The sequence below is a fragment of the Stegostoma tigrinum genome, chromosome 2 (assembly GCF_030684315.1).
Source record: "Stegostoma tigrinum isolate sSteTig4 chromosome 2, sSteTig4.hap1, whole genome shotgun sequence".
In the NCBI taxonomy this organism is placed as follows: Eukaryota; Metazoa; Chordata; class Chondrichthyes; order Orectolobiformes; family Stegostomatidae; genus Stegostoma; species Stegostoma tigrinum.
This window is the reverse complement of record NC_081355.1, coordinates 148,089,696-148,107,672: the sequence shown is the minus strand read 5'-3', so window position 1 is coordinate 148,107,672 and position 17,977 is coordinate 148,089,696. Positions and strand designations below refer to the sequence as shown.

At 47.0% G+C, this 17,977-nt stretch overlaps 1 protein-coding gene across 1 annotated transcript in view; it reads left to right on the top strand.

Moving 5' to 3' along the window:
• The window catches only part of LOC125462908 (tetratricopeptide repeat protein 21B-like), a 122,402-nt gene that overhangs the window by 49,515 nt on the left and 54,910 nt on the right, over window positions 1-17,977 (top strand). The window contains exon 15 of the mRNA XM_059640004.1: window positions 3,631-3,703. Within this exon, the coding sequence (XP_059495987.1) occupies window positions 3,631-3,703 (73 nt within the window). The remainder of the gene's footprint in view (window positions 1-3,630; window positions 3,704-17,977) is intronic.

Sequence of the window (17,977 nt, the reverse complement as noted above, 5' to 3'; positions counted from 1 at the left end):
AAATGTTAAATATATAAGATAACACAGAGACCAAAATACTAAAACTGGAGGGTTGCTAAATGCAGGGAGCAGCTTGGTTGGATTTATGTTGTGTATGGTAATTCTACAGCACTGGCCTTTCTGTGTGTGGTACAGTAGCTGAGTGGTTAGCACTATTGCCTCATAGTGCCAGGGATCCAGGTTTGATTCCAGTCTCAGGTGACTGTGTGGAATTTGCACTTCCTCCCTGTGTCTATGTGGGTTTCCTCTAGCTGCTCTGGCTTCCTCCCACAGTCCAAAGATGTGTAGGCTGCAGGGTTACAGGGATGGGGTGTGTCTGACTGGGATGCCCTTTGGAGGATTGATGTGGACTTGATGGGCTGAATGGCCTGTTTCCACATTGTAGGGATTCAATGATTTGCTTCTTCAAAAGTATCTCCTACTGAGAAGCCATCTTGATTAAAAGCTTGGCTGCCTGTCAAGCAGAGAAATCTCTAGTTTAGGGTGCAGCTGAAGGGGCAGGTTAAGTCCTTGTTTCTATGTTTGTAGGTGTAGGAACAGGTGGGGAAATGCATTCTTCGGAAGTTGTTTGTTTTCCAGCGTAGTACAGGAGGGGCACAGTAAGGGTGGGCTCTTTAGACAGGGCCCCCAGTGGCAAAGAAGATGTAAAGCTTCGTGGTGGGGTGTTATGACATGGTGGGAGCGGATGATAATTTGAGTAACAATTCTCCTCCATTTTTAATTCATCTGATGTGAGTGTTACTGCCTGGGCCAGCATTTATCACTAGAGAAGGTGGTGGTGAGCCGTTTTCTTGAACCATTCCAATATATGTGCTGCAAGTAGACCGACATTGTTGTTTGGGAGGAAGTTCCAGTATTGTGACCAACATTTCTCATGCAACTAATGGGAAGCTCCATATGTAGACATCAGATGTCTGTGCAAGGGTAAGAAAACTTAAAGGGAATGTTGGTTACATCACATGAGTTAGTTCAATGTCGGGTGATGCATTCAGGTTAAAGATTGCCCCCCGCCACATTCCAGAGGCTTATGTGTCAAATCATTGCTGGAGTTCATCACTGTGTCGTATATGTAGATGACGTTGTAGTTGATAGTAACGCTTGGAAAAAGTATGAAAGGAAGGTCAAAGATCTGTGTTGTAATAATTACAATTGGCTGATAAATGTAATAATAAATTTAGCAAATGGTGAATTTTCAAAATCAAGAGTGACTTATTTGGTACATGTAATTCCAACAAGGACAAGTGGTTCCAAGGACAGTAAAAATGAAGGCGTTAATAGAATTTCCTGTTCCTAAAACTGAACAAAAAAAATTATGACATTTTTAGGAAAGTGCAGATTTTACCAGAAATTTGTGCATGATTTCATTATGATAGCTATACCTTTACCAAATTTGTTAAAGACTCAAGCAAAAGAGGCATGGTCAGCAGAATGCCAACCAGCCTTTGAGAACATGAAGGTAATCTTCTTAAACAAATCATCTCTGATTTTTAGACTTTTCACAATGGCAGTTGATGCTAGTGATTTGGGGGCGAGATGCTGCCCCATTATTGGATGATGAGTCGGGAATAGAGAATCCAGTGGGATTCCTTGCTAAGAAACTAAACCAGCATCAGAACTGTACCATAGAAAACGAGACATTGGGATTGATGTTAACTATTCGGCACTTCGAAGCCTATATGGAAACCAGGAAATGCTAATTTACACTGATCATAATTCAGTAACCATTGAAAAATACAAAAATTAGAACACGAGTCATTTGGAGATGAAATCTTTCGTTGCAAACATTTAATGTAAAACTAGTTCATATTAATGGAAATGATAATATCATCATGGCTACATTATGCTGAATGCAAAATATTAGAATAGGTTAAAATTTAGGAAATTCTATGACTGTGTAAGTTGGTATAAAGAGGGGAAGAAGAATGAATGGATGTAAGTCTTGCTTTGGTGTTGTCTTTTACACGTTTATAATGAAAGGCATTTTTCAGATGGTGTTTAATTTTCTTTGAAGACAGAGGTGTCCTCTGCTTCATGATAACAAGGTGTGGAGTTGGATGAATACAGCAGGCCAAGCAGCATCTTAGGAGCAGGAAAGCTGACATTTCAGGCCCAGACCCTTGTTCCTATTATCTCCTCTGCTCCATTGTCTTTTTATTTTATGTGCCTTTAAAATCTTTGGACCACAAGGACAAAGAAATGATTTTAAGAAGAGGGATTTACCACAATGGCTACACAATTTCACAACAGAGAATTTGATAACTTTTGTGAACTCTGTTTTTGTGGCTGTGAATTCCTGTAATGTCCACACGATCAGGAGCTGAAGAGTAGTATACAAGTGAAGCTTATTGGTTCTCAGCTAACCGAGCAGGTTGGAGCTGGAAATAAGGGCCAACGGCCTGACAAGCTCCAGGTTGAGTTTAATTTAGCTAAATTTGAGGTGTTGCGTTTTGCTAAGGCAACCAGGGCAGGATTGATATAGATAATGGTAAGGTCCTGGGGAGTGTTGTTGAATAAAGAGACCTTGGGATGCAGGTTGATAGTTCATTGAAAGTGGATTCGCAGGTAGACAGGGTAGTGAAGAAAATGTTTGACCTGTATTGGTCAGTGCATTGAGTGCAGGAGTTGGGATGTTGTGTTGAGGCTGTACAGGACATTGGTCAGGCCAGTTTTGAAATACTGTGTTCATTTCTGGTCTCCCTATTGTTCAACGTGAAACAGTTCAGAAAATAAATACAAGGACATTACCGGGGTTGGAAGGTTTATTCCATAGGTAGAGACTGAATAAGGTGGCACTACTTTCCCTGGAATCATTGGAAGCTGGGGGTTGGTGATCTTATAGATGTTTATAAAATCATGAGGGGCATGGATAGGGTAAATAACTGAAGTCTTTTCCACATGGTAAGGGAGTCCAAACTAGGGAGAAATGTTTAAGATGAGAGGGGCATGATTTGAAAGGTATCTAAGGGGCAACTTTTTCTCACAGAGGATGGTGTATGTATGGAATGAGCTGCCGGAGGAAGTGGTGGAAACTGATACCATAACAATATTTAAAAGGCAACTGGATGGGTATATGAATAGGAAGGGTTTAGAGGGATATGGGCCTAATGCTGGAAAATGGGACTAGATTAATTTAGGATATCTGGTCACTATGGACGATTTGGACTGGAGGGACTGTTTCCGTGCTGTACATCTCTACGACTCAATGCCTCTATAAGATATAGAGACACAGACAGTGACAACGAGAGATAAAGACACAAGTTGTTCTCCCTGGCTAAGGCTGCTTGTTCATTGCAGTTAAAAGTTCAATATAAACTTGAAGTAAATCAGTTGTCTTTCCTGCAGAAACACTTGTGAGCTGTGACTTTTGAACTGATAAATGAGAGACATGCCGATGATTTATATCTATTTATTTGTAGCTTAAGTGTAGTTACTTGTTCCATGCTTTCCATCAACTTTGGTCTGAAAGTCAGGCAAATTGGGGTATTTTATGTTCCTTTAAAAACTTTAATATTTGTTAAGACTCTAGGAATAGTGGGAGTCATTTTACAATGTGCTACTCCAGTGGGCCATACCAACGTGAATATTTCAGCATGACTTCTGCAGCACACTGTCATATTTTCTGTTTTATAGAGACTTGCATGAACAGTTCCCGAATCCACAGATAAGCCTTCTTCTTGGTGATGCATATATAACTATCCAGGAGGTAAGTCAGAAGAATCATAACAAGTTTTATCCAACTCGATTGTAAACTTCCCCCCTAATTAAGTGTAATTTTATTTCCTCATTTGAATCCCTGGGAATGAGAGACCTGGCATTTCAGACATTTCCTAAGAGGAGGTGGGGGGTGGTAACTGGTTCAGATCAGTTGGAACCCAGTATTTGCTTCAGTGGTGAGTAATATTATATGAACATAGAATATAGAACAGTACAGCACAGTACAGGCCCTTCAGCCCACGATGTTGTGCCGACCTATTATCCTACTAAGATAAATCTACACTACAAACCCTACATTTTACTATCCTCCATGTGCCTATCCAAGAGTTGCTTAAAAGTCTCTAAAGTATCTGACTCCACTACCACTGCCGGCAGCACATTCCACACACCCACCACTCTCTGTGTGAAGAACCTACCTCTGTCATTTCTCCTAAACCTTCCTCCAATAACCTTAAAATTATGCCACCTCGTAAAGTCAATTCACCCTGGGAAAAAATCCCTGACTATCCACTTTACTATGCCTCTTATCATCTTGTAAAGCTCTATCAAGTCACCTCTCAACCTTCTTCGCTCCAATGATAAAAGCCCGAGCTCCCTCAACCTTTCCTCATAAGACCTGCCCTCTGGTCCAGACAGCATCTTGGTAAATCTCCTCTGCACCCTCTCTAAAGATTCCACGTCCTTCATATAATCAGGCAACCAGAACTGAACACAATATTACAAGTTTGGTCCATCAGGGTTTTATAGAGTTGCAGCATAACCTCACAGCTCTTAAACTCAATTCCCCTGCCAGCGTGAAAGTAAGTTCAGGTGAACTGTTGATGAAAACTTCATGGTCACATTATTAGCTTCATATTACAGATTTATTAACTGAATTTAAATTCCACAGTTGCCACATTGGGATTTAACCTGAATTAGATATACGCCACTCAGGCTCTCTAGCCTTCTTCACCATCTAGTAAGATCATGGTTGATGTGATTATTTCACATTCCTATCCAACCTCTGGTAACCTTGCAACAAGTAAGTGAGCATCTCTAACAATTTAGTCTTAAACTTCTCTTCTGTCAGGAGTACATGACCATCTCCAATCTATCCATGTAACTGTTGTCCCTCATCCTTGGATCTACCTTCATTCATCTTTTCTGCACCCTCTCTAAAGACTTCACATCATTCCTAAATTATGGCGTTCAATTTGAGACACAATGTTCCATTTATGTCTAAACAAATCTGTTTTTATGTAAAGGTTTATCATAATGTTCCTTCTTTGTACCCCATGCCACTGTTTATAAAGTCCAGGGTCCCGCATGCATGTTTAACCACTTTCTGTCCTAATACCATCAATTTGTGCATAAAGATATCTATACACACAGGTCATGGCTGCTGTTAATAGATCCAAGCTGGCAAACATGGTTAAGGAAAATCCCAAAGACTTTTATTCATATATAAAGAGCAAGAGGGTAACTAGAGAAAGGATTGGCCCATTTAAGGACAAAGAAGGAAAGTTATGCGCTGATTCAGAGAAAATGGGTGACATACTTAACGAGTACTTTGCATCGGTATTCACCAAGGAGAGGGACATGATGGATGTTGAGGTTAGGGACAGATGTTTGCTTACTCTACGTCAAGTTGACATAAGGAAGGAGGAAGTGTTAGGTATCCTAAAAGACATTAAGGTGGACAAGTCCCCAGATCCGGATGGGATCTATCCCAGATTAATGAGGGAAGCGAGAGAGGAAATAGCTGGGGCCTTAACAGATATCTTTGCAGCGTCCTTAGACACAGGTGAGGTCCCAGAGGACTGGAGAATTGCTAATGTTGTCCCCTTGTTTAAAAGGGACAGCAAGGATAATCCAGGTAATTATCGACCAGTGAGCCTGAAGTCAGTGGTAGGGAAGCTGCTGGAGAAGATACTGAGGGATGGGATCTATTCCCATTTGGAAGAAAATGGGCTTATCAGTGATAGGCAACATGGTTTTGTGCAGGGAAGGTCATGTCTTGCCAACTTAATAGAATCCTTTGAGGACGTGACAAAGTTGATTGATGAGAGAAAGGCTGTAGATGTCATATACATGGACTTCAGTAAGGCGTTTGATAAGGTTCCCCATGGCAGGCTGATGGAGAAAGTGAAGTCACATGGGGTCCAGGGTGTGCCAGCTAGATGGATAAAAAACTGGCTAGGCAACAGGAGACAGAGAGCAGTAGTAGAAGGGAGTTTCTCAAATTGGAGACCTGTGACCAGTGGTGTTCCACAGGGATCTGTGCTGGGACCGCTGTTGTTTGTGATATATGTAAATGATCCGGAGGAAGGTGTAGGTGGTCTGATCAGCAAGTTTGCTGATGACACTAAGATTTGTGGAGTAGCTGATAGTGAAGGGGACTGTCAGAGATTACAGCAGAATATATAGATAGACTGGAGAGTTGGGCAGATAAATGGCAGATGGAGTTCAATCCGGGCAAATGCGAGGTGATGCATTTTGGAAGATCAAATTCAAGGGTGAACTATACAGTAAATGGAAAAGTCCTAGGGAAAATTGATGAACAGAGAGATCTGGGTGTTCAGGTCCATTGTTCCCTGAAGGTGACAACACAGGTCAATAGGGTGGTCAAAAAGGCAGATGGCATGCTTTCCTTCATTGGGCGGGGTATTGAATACAAGAGTTGGCAGGTCATGTTGCAGTTGTATAGGACTTTGGTTCGGCCACATTTGGAGTACTGTGTACAGTTCTGGTCGTCACGTTACCAAAAGGATGCGAATGCTTTGGAGAGGGTGCAGAGGAGGTTCACCAGGATGTTGCCTGGTATGGAGGGTGCTAGCTATGAAGAGAGGTTGAATAGATTAGGATTATTTTCATCAGAAAGATGGAGATTGAGGGGGGACCTGATTGAGGTCTACAAAATCATGAGGGGTATAGACAGGGTGGATAGCAAAAAGCTTTTTTCCAGAGTGGGGTGCTCAATTACTAGGGGTCATGAGTTCAAAGTGAGAGGAGGTAAGTTTAAGGGAGAGGGTGGTGGGTGCCTGGAACGCGTTGCCAGCGGAGGTGGTAGACGCATACACATTAGTGTCTTTTAAGATATATTTGGACAGGTACATGGATGGGCAGGGAGCAAATGGACACAGACCGTTAGAAAATAGATGACAGGTTAGACAGAGGATCTTGATCGGCACAGGCTTGGAGGGCCGAAGGGCCTGTTCTTGTGCTGTAGGTTTCTTTGTTGTACTTTGTTGTTCAGAGACCATAAAGGGAGCTGTTACATCTGACTGTCTGACTTTTGTATCTGCACTTGAGTGTTCTTGGAGAGGGAGTACACATGATATCCTCCATCCTCCAGAGAACAAAGTAACGTTCTGGGGATCTGGATTCAGTGCCCCTTTGAGGGATTTTCATCTTTTAGTTTAACTTAATTTGGTTACATTGGTTTAATGTTGGTTTTCAAAAGAGGCTAAGGTGGCCATTAACAGATCCAGCCAATGGGCAATGAATGGGTGTTATGAGACCTAACTGCCTGGCTCTCTTTCATGGATTCATAGACACTGGGCTGAGGCTTTCTGTGACCGGTGGGCACCACAGGGCTGGAGATCTGAAGAAGAGTCATATTGGACTCAAATTTTTATTCCATTTCACTCTTCACAGATCCTGCCAGGCCTGCTGAGTTTCTCCGTTATTCTCTGTATTTGTTGCCCCTATTTCATTCTTTTTATTTCCCAATATCATTCTTCCCTTTGAACAGATCATTCAGAAGCCCTATGGTCAATTTTCACATGTGGCCAACCATACGCAATTCTACCTCTCCATCAACTGTATTGCCATCTCCACTGTCAGGTTGATTACTCACTGCTCACTGACCATATCCCTGTAATATTTTTCACTTAAAACTTGAATCTGGACATAAATCCTACATGGCTTTTGTCCTATGTCTGCAACCTCCTCTCATTGTACAACCCAGACTCCCCAGTACTCTTGCTGTATCCTTTTCTGCACCTTCCTTTCTTTCGCCTTGCTATTACATTGATGCCTTCAGGAAATAGCTAGGATCTCAACTTTAGGGCAGGAAATTCTCTCTCTGAGTTTATGACTGTGACCTGCCCTTCCCAAATCCGCACCCACTCAGGGGGATCAATGGGGGAACAGAAGGTGAAGCTTGTGTGCAGGAGTCACTCACTGTAGACTTCCCCATCCAGTAGGTAGGCCTTGGATGTTGGAAGTCTGCTGTTAAGCTTTCCAGCACAGAAGCAGCAGCTGGATTTAAAAAGGGAGAGAGAGAGAAAACTGGGAATAATAGACAAGTCAGCTTGATTTCAGTAATGGGGAGAATGCCAGGGTCCACTGCAGAAGATTTACTATCAGAGCATTTGAAAAATACTGGCAGGATTAGGCAGAGTCAACATGGAAAGTAAAATTATGCTTTACAAATCTACTAGAACACTTTGAGAATGTAACTAGTAGAGAGTTAATGAGGGGGAGCCAGTGGATGATGCTTGTTTGTACTTTCAAAAGACTTTCAACAAAGTTCCACATAAGAGATTAGTTCTGAGGAAGGGTCACTGGACCTGAAACATTAACTCTATTTTCTCCTCCACAGATGCTGCCAGACCTGCTGAGCTTTTCCAGCAACTTCGTTTTTGTAAGATATTGGTTCATAGAGTTAAAGGGATTGGGGGCAGTGTATGAAATAGATAGAAAAATGGATTGGGGTTCTTTTTCAGGTTGGTGACCTGTGACCTGTGGAATTCTACAGGGATCGATGATGATATAGCAACTGTTTACAATATGTCCCGACTTGGGAGGAAGGAAGTGAATGTATTATAGCCAAATTTGCAGATCACACAAAAATAAGTGGAAAGGCAGATTGTGAGAGGGATAGAAACAGTTTACTGAGAGATATTGATAGCTTAAATAAATAGGCGAAAGTCTGTCAAATGTAATATAATGTGGAAAAATGTGAAGTTGTTCATTTTGAATGGGAGAACAAAGAAAGAACATTATTATTTAAATGGAGAAAAGCTGCAGAAAGCTGCTACATAAAGGGACGGGGGGGGCATGGTAACTTGTGCACAAAACACAGAAAGCTAGTATTCAGGGGCAGCAACTAATCGGGAAGGCTAATGGAATGATGGGCCTTACTTCAAGGGATTGGAGTATAAGACTATGGAAGTCTTACTGCAACTGTACAAGGTGCTGGTGAGAATACACCTGGAGTACTGTAAGCAGTTTCAGCCGCGTCATTTGAGAAGAGATATAATTTCATTGGAGGCAGTTATGGAGAAGGTTCACAAGGATGATCCCTGGTATGGAAGGATTGTCTTATGAGCAAAGGTCAAACAGATTGGGAGTCTATTCACTGGAGTTCGGAAGAATGAGAGGTGATCTCATTGAAATGTAGAGGATTCTTAAGGGACTTGACAGATGAGTGCTGAGAGGATGTTTCCCTCAATGGAGAGTCTAAGACCAAAGGGCATAGCCACAGAATAAAGGTGTACCAATTTAATACTGAGATTAACTGGAATTTCTTCTTTCGGAAGGTTGAGAGTTTTTGGATCTCCTTGGTTCAAGCAAGCGTCAGAGTCCTTGTGTATATGTGAGACTGAGTTAGATTGATTCTTGATCAGTAAGGAAATTAAGAGTTCGGGGAAAGGACAGGAAAGTGGCCGTGAGGATTGTTGGTTCAACCATGATCCTTTTGAATGGTGGAACAGGCTCTAGGGACCAAACAGCCTATTCCTTTTCTTGTTTCTTATAGTTTTATGATCTTACAATGGTTTGGCAGACAGGAATCAAAGCATGGTGAAATACAAGTTACTTTCCAAATGGCAGGCAGTGACTAGTTAGGAAACACAGGTTTCAGTGCTCAGAACCTAACTGTTCACAATGTGTATTAATAATTTAGATGAGGGAAATATCTCCAAATTTTCAGAGGACACAAAGCTGGTTGGGAGTGTGAGCTGTGAGGAGAATGCAGAAATGTTCAGTGTGACATAGACAGGTGGACTGAATGGGCAAATGTAGAGTAGATGCAGCATAATGTGGTTAAATGTCAGGTTATCCACTTTGATAGTAAAAGCAGGAAAGCTAACAATAATCTGAGTGTTTATGCATTGAGAGAGGGGAATGCAGAATGAAACCTGGGTGTCCTTGCACTCTAGTCACCGAAGGTAAGCAGACTGGTGCAGCAGGCATTGAAGAAGGCAAATGTTATGTTGACCTTCAAAGTGAGGGGATTTGAGTCCAGGAGCAGGAATGTCTTGCTGCAACTATACCTGATCTTGGTGAGACCACACCAGAAATATTGTGTGCAATTTTGGTCTCCTTATCTGAGGAATGATGAACTGGTTATAGAGGGAGTGCTGCAAAGATTTATCAGACTGATTCTAGGGATTGATATATGAGGAGAGGTTGAATCAGTTAGGACTCTATTCGCTAGAGTTCAGAAGTGAGGGGGCAATCTCATAGAAACAAATACAATTCTACAATTCTACAGGACCAGTCAGGGTAGCTGCAGGGAGGATGTTCTTAATGATGGGTGGTCACAATCTAAGGATATGAGGTAAACCATTTGGGACTGAGATGAGGAGAAATCTCTTCATCCTGGGAGTGGCAAGCCTTTGGAATTCACTACTACAGAAATCAGTTGAGATCAAAACTCATCACATGAGTTCAAGAAGGATTTGAATCTAGCACTTGGGTCGAAAGGAACCAAAGGATATGAGGGGAAAGGCAGGAATAGGCTACTGGATGTTCAGCCATGAACAAAATGAAAAATGGAGCAGGCTTGAAGGGCAGAATGGCCTCTTCCTGCCTCTATTCTGTAAGTTGCTATGGGGTGTCATCAGTAGGTGAGGGCAGGTAATGGCAGTGGTGTATGAGGGGTACAGAATGGGTGAAGAATCCTTCTGCAGGGAAGCCTGCGGGTACTCCAGCTGCTGTTATGTCTGGGAAGGCATCTAAGCCTGTCCAGGTTTCTGACACTTATTTCTGTCACTGGGAAGGGCGCCTGCAGGCTGTCCCACTGCCACTTCTGGGAACTTGGAAAATGCTGGTCCTTCCTCTCACCCATCCCTTCCTCACACCTCAAGCCACACCTCCATTTCCTACCTACTACCTCATCCTGCCTCCTTGACTGTCCATCTTCCCTGGACTGACCTATCCCCTCCCTACCTCCCCACCTATACTCTCCTCTCCACCTATCTTCTTTTCTCTCCATCTTCGGTCCGCCTCCCCCTCTCTCCCTATTTATTCCAGTTCCCTCTCCATTTTCCCTCTCTGATGAAGGGTCTAGGCCGGAAACGTCAGCTTTTGTGCTCCTGAGATGCTGCTTGGCCTGCTGTGTTCGTCCAGCTCCACACTTTGTTATCTTAACTGATCTTGAATTGTGATGACTGATGAGGAAAGAGAATGTATTATAGCTAAGTTTGCAAATGTCACAAAAATAGGTGGGAAGGCTGTTGGTGAGGATGACACAAAGTGTCTACAGAGGGATAGAAATAGAGTAGTGAGTGGGCAAAAACATGGCAGATGGAATATAATGTGGTAAAATGTAACATTATTCACATTGGCAGAAAGAATAGTGGAGCTGACTATTATTTAAATGGACAAAGGCTGTAGAAAGCTACTGCACCAAGCGATTTGGGAGTCCTCAAGCATGAATCACAAAAGAGATAGCATCCAAGTTCATAGAACATAGAACATTACAGCACAGTACAGGCCCTTTGGCCCTCGATGTTGTGCCGACCTGCCATCCCAATCTGAAGCCCATCTAGCCTACACTATTCCATGTACATCCATATGCTTGTCCAATGACGACTTAAATGTACTTAAAGTTGGTGAATCTACTACCGTTGCAGGCAAAACGTTCCATTTCCTTACTACTCTCTGAGTAAAGGAACTACCTCTGACATCTGTCCTATACCTTTCATCCCTCAATTTAAAGCTATGCCCCCTCATGCTGGCCATCACCTTACTAGGAAAAAGGCTCTCCCTATCCAACTTATCTAACCCTCTGATTATCTTATATGTCTCAATTATGTCACCTCTCAACCTTCTTCTCTCTAATGAAAACAGCCTCAAGTCCCTCAGCCTTTCCTCGTAAGACCTTCCGTCTGTACCAGGCAACATCCTAGTAAATCTCCTCTGCACCCTTTCCAAAGCTTCCACATCCTTCTTATAATGCAGTGACCAGAACTGTACGCAATACTCCAAGTGCGGCCGCACCAGAGTTTTGTACAGCTGCAGCATAACCTCTTGGTTCCGGAACTCGATCCCTCTATTACTAAAAGTTAAAACACTGTATGCCTTCTTAACAGCCCTGTCAACCTGGGTGACAACTTTCAAGGATCTGTGTACATGGACACCAAGATCTCTCTGGTCATCTACACTACTAAGAATCTTACCATTAGCCCAGTACTTTGCCTTCTGGTTACTCCTACCAAAGTGCATCACCTCACACTTGTCCTCATTCATCTCCATTTGCCACCTCTCTGCGTGAAGAAGGTGGATGAAGGTGCACCTGTGGACCGCACCTTCTTCCTGAAGAGGGTCCTGTTGGACTGTTGTGGGTTTGCTGCTGTGGACATTTACTGCCTGTAGGATTTCCCCGGAGGAGGTTTCTACGATGTAGCCTTCAGGAGTGCCAAGCTTTGCGAGCGCTTCCTGGAGGTTTTCAAGGAGAAAGGAGGTGAGGGCCCCCTCTCTGTATTGACCGCTGTCCCACTGTTTGTGATGCCAGCACAGAGGAGCCGTATGGTGACTGTACACGTACAACCCGCATGTGCCAGCAGTTGATGTCCTGACCTTCCTTGGAAGGTACGTGAAGGTGGAAGGGGACCTAACCAACATCATGGACCCCTTCGGCATCTGGACCAGTAAGAGACAGGTCAAGGTGACGCTGAGGATGGGAGTGGACGGGAACATTGTACACCCACCGTCCAGCTTGGCGATCGGCGGGAGCAAGAGCTACCTGACCCAAGCAGGGCAACCTAAAGTCTACCATGCCTGCGGTAGGTCAGGTCACGTGGCGGCCGACTGCAAATCCACCATCTGCAGGGAGGAGGGACACCTTGCAAAGGATTGCCCACAAGAAAAAAGCTGCAACCTTTGCGGGGAAGCGGGCCACCTCTATAGGGCATGCCTGCGGCGAGGGACCACCTACACCCAGGTCGCTGGCAGGGGCAATGCGGGGCAAGCCCCCCCGGGGGAGAGGAAGGCACCAGGGCCCTGCAAGGATCCCCCTAACGTGCAGGGGGGCCAGGTCGTGCAGGAGGGCCCAGCCCCGCAGGACGGACCCGAGGCCAGCAAAGCACCCCTGCAGGCTCCGCTCCCCCCCGACAACCCGGAGTCGATGGAGGAGGCGACAGGTGACCCAGGGGAGTGGACGACGGTCCGGAAAGCGAGGAGGAAGGCGCACCGGCGGGCCCAGGCACCGCAACCATCAGGCGGGAAGAGGCAGCGACAGGGGGGCTATAAGAGCTCCTCTGACGAGGGAGATTCGGAGGAGGCCCGCCCAAAGCAGAAGCTAAAGATCTCAAGGGAGAAGGAAAGCAGCATCCCGCTTCCAGGTGACAGGAGGCATCTTGAGGCTCCCTCCGACACCCAGCCACACGCTGCTGGGGCCCGGGAAGGAGAAAACAGCATGTCCCCAGCCTAACCCAGAGCCGGACTCTCCTGCCTCCGTACCCCTGATGGGGGGATGCCACCCAGAAGGCAGCACGGACAGTTTCCTGAGCCTGGTGAGCGTCCAGCAGTTAGCCTGGGCAATGGGCATGAAGGGACAGATGGAGGGGCTGGACCTTGGACTTGGGGACGGTACTGCGGTCACTGCCCACAATGGGGGTACGGGTTGCGAGCAATAATGTGCGCAGCGTCAAGTCCACCGCAAGATGTGTGTCCACGTTGGCCTACCTGACAACCGTCAAGGCGGTCCTCCTGTTTCTGCAGGAGTGCGGGATACCGCACCTCAGCAGGTACAGGAAATGGTCCGGGGCCTGGACCTGTGGGCCTTTGATCTGGTCGGGGGGTAACGACTGTCGCTCCTCGGGCCTGGTTATTCTGCTGCGGGGGCGCAACTTCATCTCTCAAGTTCAGGAGGTGGGGGGGGGGGCCTCCTCGTGGCTGATGTCACCTACAGGAACGCTCCCCTGAGGCTGACCAACGTGTACGCCCCAGCGGTACGGAGTGAGCGGTTGGCCGTCCTGCAGCGGCTTCAACCCCTGCTGGCTACGTCCAGCCCAGTCATCCTCGGCGGAGACTTCAACTGCATCATCGATGCAGATGGAAGATCGGGCGTGGGGACAGCGAGCGGGGGGAGTCAACTGGACGTCACGTTCAGATTCCTGATGGGCACGGTGAAGGACGCCAAGCTGCTCGACGTCTTCAGCACCCCTGCAGACGGACCGCAGCGGAGATACACCTTGTCGCGGCCAGATGGGTCTATCCGCTCAAGGATAGACTTCCTGTTTGTGTCACGGACGTTCTCGGTCAGGTCCACTGGCGTCGAGCCGGTGTTCTTCTCCAACCACTGCCTCCTGTTGGCCGACTGTCACTTGCAGGACGACCAGCCGGCCGGCAAGGGGACGTGGAAGCTCAACATGACTCTGTTGACCCCAGAGAACGTAGAGGAGCTTAAGAGGGAGTACGCTGGTTGGAGAACCATGAAACCCCTCTTTGAGTCTTCGGGCGACTGGCGGGAGACGGTGAAGGAGAACATCAAGAGGTTCTTTGTCCTCAAGGGTGTTTGGAAGGCGAGAGAGAGGCGGCGAAAGCTGTCGCGACTCCAGAAAAGGATGCAGAACCTGCTCCATCTGCAGTTGATGGGGGTCGATGTCATGGAGGACCTCTGCGAGGTGAGGGGCCAGCAAGCTTCACTCTTCGCCGCGGAGGCCTCCAGGATAATCTTCCGGTCCAGGGTCCGCTCCGTGGAGCAGGACGAGATGTGTTCGCGTTTCTTCTTTCAGAAGGTGCACAAAGAGAGCTCTGTGCTTAGCCAGCTGAAGGAGGACGACGACTTGGTGACGTCATCTCGGCCCGACATTTTGAGGATCAACAGGTCCTTCTATGCCGGACTGTACGATGCGAAGCCCACGGACAGCACGGCCTCTGAGTCGTTCCTGTCGTCTATCACGGAGGTCTTAGACGACGGCACGAGGGAGTGGCTGGACCGGCCGATATCCCTGGACGAGCTGACCAGAGTCCTCAAGTCCTTGGAGAGGAATAAGACTCCCGGGAGCGACGGCTTACCGGTCAAGCTGTATTCCGCTCTGTGGAACCTGGTTGGCCAGGACCTGCTGGAGGTGTACGATAGTGCGCTTCGGGCAGGGGAAATGTGCAAGTCCATGAGGAAGGGCATCATCACCCTCATTTACAAGAGGAAGGGGGAGAGGGAAGAAATTAAGAATTGGCGTCCCATTTCACTATTGAATGTGGACTACAAAATCCTGGCCAAGGTCATAGCCAACTGGGTCAGGTCTGTCCTGGAGTCGGTGATTCACCCTGACCAAACCTGTGCTGTGGCGGGCAGGAAGATCGCTGAGAGACTCGTGCTCATCAGGGATACGATCGCCTACGTGCAGGACAGGCGGGTGGACACCTGCCTCGTCAGCCTCAACCAGGAGAAGGCCTTTGACAGGGTCTCTCATGCTTACATGAGGGACATGCTCTCCAAATTGGGGTTCGGGGAGGGCATCCGCAATTGGATCTGGTTGCTCTACACCAACATCGCTAGTGCAGTCTCGATCAACGGGTGGGAATCAGACAGTTCTCCCATCAGATCTGGAGTCAGGCAGGGCTGCCCGCTCTCTCCTGCCTTGTTCGTGTGCTGTGTGGAGCCCTTCGCCGCATCCATCAGGAAGGACGTGAGCCTGAAGGGCGTGACTATCCCAGGCAGCGGAGGCCTTCAGGTCAAGACCTCCCTGTACATGGACGACGTCGCCGTCTTCTGCACCGATCGTCGGTCGGTGAGTAGGCTGTTGGACATCTGCGGCCAGTTTGAACTGGCCTCAGGTGCCAAAGTCAATAGGGGTAAGAGGGAGGTCATGTTCTTCGGGAACTGGAATGACCGCTCCTTCATCCCCTTCACCGTCAGGACAGACTACCTGAAGGTGCTGGGTGTTTGGTTCGGTGGAGCTGGGGCATGCACTAAGACTTGGGAGGAGCGTATCACCAAACTGAAGCAGAAACTTGGCAGGTGGACACTCCGGTCCCACTCCATCGCGGGTAAGAACCTGGTTGTAAGGTGCGAGGGTCTTTCAGTACTGTTGTATGTGGCGCAGGCCTGGCCTATTCCCTGGACCTGCGCTGCTGTGGTCACCCGGGCCATCTTCCACTTCATTTGGGGTTCGTGGATGGACCGGGTCCGCAGGGACATCATGTACAAAGACCTGGAAAATGGGGGAAAGGGCGTACCGAACGCCACCCTCGCCCTGATGGCTACCTTTGTGTGCGGCTGCATCAAGCTGTGCGTAGATCCTCAGTACGCAAGCACCAAGTGTCACTACGTACTGAGGTTCTACCTGTCCCCGGTGTTGCGAAGGATGGGCCTGGCCTCGTTGCCGCGGAACGCTCCGAGTAGTTGGACCGTCCCGTACCACCTGTCCTTCCTGGAGAAATTTTTGAAGGGAAACACCTTTGACCACAAGGCCGTCAGGCAGTGGTCAGCACGTAGTATCCTCGAGACCCTTCGGGAAAAGGAGAGGGTGGATACCGTCGTGTGGTTCCCCACGCAGACTGCCAAAGTCGTTTGGCAGAATGTCTCATCGCCAGAACTTTCAAACAAGCACGAGGACATTGCTTGGCTGGTGGTGAGAGGGGCTCTGCCAGTGAGATCCTTTATGCACGCCCGGAATCTCTGCGCCACCGCACGCTGCCCTTGAGGTGGCTGCGGGGGGGACGAGACTGTTGATCACCTCCTTCTGGAGTGTGCCTATGCGCAGGAGGTCTGGAGGGGGATGCAGTGGTATTTGTCGAGGTCCGTCCCGAGCAGCTCCGTGACACGGGACTCTGTGCTCTATGGGCTGTTCCCCAGGATGCACACTGAGACCAACATCAACTGCGCCTGGAGGACCATCAATGCAGTGAAAGACGCTCTTTGGTCTGCCCGCAACTTGCTGGTCTGCCAGCTGAAAGAACTGACCCCGACCGAATGTTGCAGACTGGCGCACTCCAAGGTCCAGGACTACGTGCTGAGGGACACGCTAAAGCTTGGGGCAGCCGCCGCCAAGGCGCGGTGGGGAAAGACCACTGTATGAAACCCCTCGTCCAGAATGGAAAAAAGGGCCCTATCTGGTAACTGGACCCAGCTGGCGCCTTCCCCAACTGGTCAGGGGGCCAACGGGGACTGTGCGGGGTGATGACTGCCGGGGTATTTTCTTTGCTTTGTTTTTTTTTCCCTTTAGTTGGTGTATATACCCCCTGGGTAACCTGGAGCGGCTTGCGTGACTGGGTAGGTGTATAAATATGTTTTATTTTTTGTACATCTTATGAATAAAGTATATTTTTTCAAATAAAAAAAGGTGACGAAACGTCTGAAAACTAACCTTCCAGCTCAGCGAGCAAACTCACATCCAGGCTGATACCAGGTTTGGGGAACTGTCTTATGAGGAGAAGTTGACTGGATTGAGCCTGTACTCAATGGAGTTCAGAAGAATGAAGGGCAACCTTACTGAAACATACAAGACTTTTGGGGGATTTGACAGGATAGATGTAGAAAGGTTGTTTGTTATCCTTGTGGGAAAGTCTAAGACCAGGGAGCATAATGTCAGAATAAGACTTTGCACATTTAAGACAAATGAAAAGGAATTTTTCTGTCAGAAGGTTAAGAATCTATGGAATTCTTTCCCACAGAGAGCTGTTGAGACTGGGAGATTAAGTATATTCAAGGCTGAGTTAGACAGATTCTTTTTCATCAGCAAGGGATTCAAGGGTTATGGGGAAAAGGCAGAAAAATGGAGTTGAGGATTATCAGATTAGCCATGATCTCATTGAATTGTGGTACAGACTCAATGGTCTGAATGGCCTACATCTGCACATATGTCTTATGGTTTTATAATTGGTTACTGATTGTGCTATGATGGACAGCTATGGTGATGGCCTCAATGCTCCTTAGGCAACATCGCACCTTCATATGGAGCAGAAGAACTGGCAAAGGTTGGGGTAAACAGTGGTGTAATGATAATGTCACTGGATCGAGGCAATCCAGAGTCTCAAACAAATGCTCTAGGGACCTGGATTCGAGTCCCAATGCAGCAGCTGGTGGAAGTTGAATTCAGTTCAT